The 2,500-nt window shown below is 31.2% G+C and overlaps 1 protein-coding gene across 7 annotated transcripts in view; it reads right to left on the bottom strand.

The window, feature by feature from the left end:
- The window catches only part of LOC122261369 (ATP synthase subunit s, mitochondrial), an 18,052-nt gene that overhangs the window by 7,074 nt on the left and 8,478 nt on the right, over positions 1-2,500 (bottom strand). For 2 of the 7 annotated variants that reach the window (XM_043028954.2, XM_043028951.2), the window contains exon 1: positions 1,139-1,223. The exons of 1 other annotated variant lie outside the window; for it this stretch is intronic. Coding sequence is in view for 1 of the 6 variants with exons in the window: in XM_043028953.2 (XP_042884887.2) it covers positions 1,139-1,210 (72 nt within the window). In the remaining 5 variants the exon portion in view is untranslated. Of the gene's footprint in view, positions 1-942; positions 966-1,088; positions 1,111-1,138; positions 1,224-2,500 lie in introns of those variants that run through there. 4 more of the 7 variants (XM_043028953.2, XM_043028952.2, XM_043028949.2 and 1 more) reach the window with 4 other exon arrangements.

Genomic DNA, 2,500 nt, shown 5'->3' with positions numbered 1-2,500 from the left:
CTTATATTTCATAATCATATTGATCCATTCATAGTTGTAATACATACATTTTACATTTTATATATATACTTTTCAACCATAATGTAATATAATATAAGGCAGAATGAGTAGAGGAAAGTAATTCAAACCATGCCCAATGTCTACAATGTGCCCCTGTGCCTGTAGAGATGCCTTTTATTGTGGCACTCACAGTTATAAACAAAAGTTTCCTTTCTCTTCCTTATTTGTTCATGTTTTCTTCATTGTAGATTGTTAAGGGTTTCTCAATTGTTCATGGCAGTACATAAATACATAAAAATAAAGTTGCTTTTAGTCCTCCCAATAATGCAAAGAAGATAATGATCTGCTATGGCCCCTAAACTACAATTCTAGTCAACAGCATTAATAGAGCCTATGGAATGACAGGTATGTCTCTAAATACAGTAAAACACACACAAATTAAAACATAAAAATGGCTTAAGCTTTACAATGAATGATTAAAAGAAAGTAGGAAAAGTCAAGGTATGTTGTGTGAAGCTGCTTCGCTCTGAAATATAATCCATCCTGGAGCCTGGGTAAGCAAATATATTCCCTCTGAAAAGGGTTGAGGTTATATGTCTGATGTTCCACTTGAAAAGCATTCCTTTTATATCTCCTGATTCTCGCATCTTCAGCTGCATCAAGTGTTTTACAAAAAATACTGTAAAATCCCACAAAGAGCGCAACAATTCAGTTGCACAATATAACCCAATTCAATATAATATCTGCTGTAACAACCGTGAAAAGGCACCGACTTTAAAATCACAGTTTTCAGGTTCCTCATTCTTTATGAAGAATTGGTTGTATTTTCAAGCTGAATTGATGAACTTTTAAGGTATGCTTGAAAATCTTTGACAGAGAAATGAAATCTGAATTTTAAAAAAACTATGCGAAGCGCGGTAATCCAGGTGAACTATTACCTACCAACTAATTACTTAGTCACTGTTTACAAAATATTTGGCAGCCAACTGGGTCACGTAATGTCATTTAATCTCAGCTTATCAACATGTCATAATACTTCACACCTATCAATCAGCCCATAATAATATTCTAGACTGAATAAAACCTACAATCATTTCACATTTCCCTTATAGAGATCTTTAAACAGCAAAATATTTACTTGGCCTTTCAGACTGTGAGTTCTCTTCCGTCGGTTTGTTATTGTTCCTCGCGTTCGTGGATTCGCCCGCATTTTGGGACTGTTGCGAGAACTCCAGTTATTTCTAGCCTATTCAATTGTTTGCCATCTACTTATTGTTTCTTAGTTATCATACAATAGTTTATAGACTTTTTCTTTATAGCTATCAAGTTATCTATTATTCTCAATTCATCATTTGTTTGTTTGTATATCAAGTTATTATCTACATATAATTCATAAAGATGAAAGATTGATCATAGACGAGTAGACAATACATACAGTATACGTATATGTATGTATGTGCATACACACACACACACAAACACACACACACACACACACACATATATATATATATATATATATATATATATATATATATATATATATATATGTATATATGTATGTATGTATGTATGTATGTATGTAAATATGTATAAATACAAATATATTATATATATATATATATATATATATATATATATATACATATATATTTGTATTTATACATACACACACACACACACACACACACATATATATATATATATATATATATATATATATATATATATATATATATATATATATGTATATATATATATATATATATATATATATATATATATATATATATGTATATATATATATATATATATATATATATATATATATATATATATATATATATATATATATATATACTTACTTGGTTACTTGGTGGTAGTTGCAGCTTGAGCCTTGTTATTAGCTCATGCCAGGGCCATCCTGGGGGACCGCCCGTTTTTTGTCAGTTGCAAGCAACTGAATTTGATGAGGGATGGAATTTGATTCAGCCCTCGTTCTTTCACTACCACATGTTGGTGGTTCATCTGGTACTGAGTGTAGCCATTTATCTAGTTTTCTTTTAAACACTTCAACACTACACTGATTTAAGTTTCTTATATCCTTCGGTATGCTATTAAACAATTTAGGTCCGTTTATTAGGAAACTTTGTTTTTGCATTTTTCTTAACAGGCATGTTTGTGCACTTATCCCAATGCGATAGCATGTTCTTCCCTGCCTGGGGGAATGTCTTACCTGAATTCCCCCTCCTTCAACAGGTCTTGGATTTGGTGTTAAGTTTTCAATAATTTTCCACACATATATAATGAAGTATCTCTCTCTCCGCCTTTGTAGTGAGTACAGTCTTAGTTTTTTTAGTCTTTCCCAATAGTTTAGACCCATCATATTATCTAACTTCCGTGTAAAGATTCTTTGGACTTGTTCTATCAACATTATATCTTTTATAAGATTTGGGCTCCATACTTGGCACTGGTATTCTAGTCTTGTGGTCACTAATGT

This window comes from Penaeus japonicus, unplaced genomic scaffold (assembly GCF_977035675.1).
Source record: "Penaeus japonicus unplaced genomic scaffold, GWHDUDI00000001_assembly GWHDUDI00000020, whole genome shotgun sequence".
Taxonomy (NCBI): domain Eukaryota; kingdom Metazoa; phylum Arthropoda; class Malacostraca; order Decapoda; family Penaeidae; genus Penaeus; species Penaeus japonicus.
The sequence above is the reverse complement of the archived record's forward strand: the minus strand, read 5'-3'. Positions and strand labels throughout refer to the sequence as shown.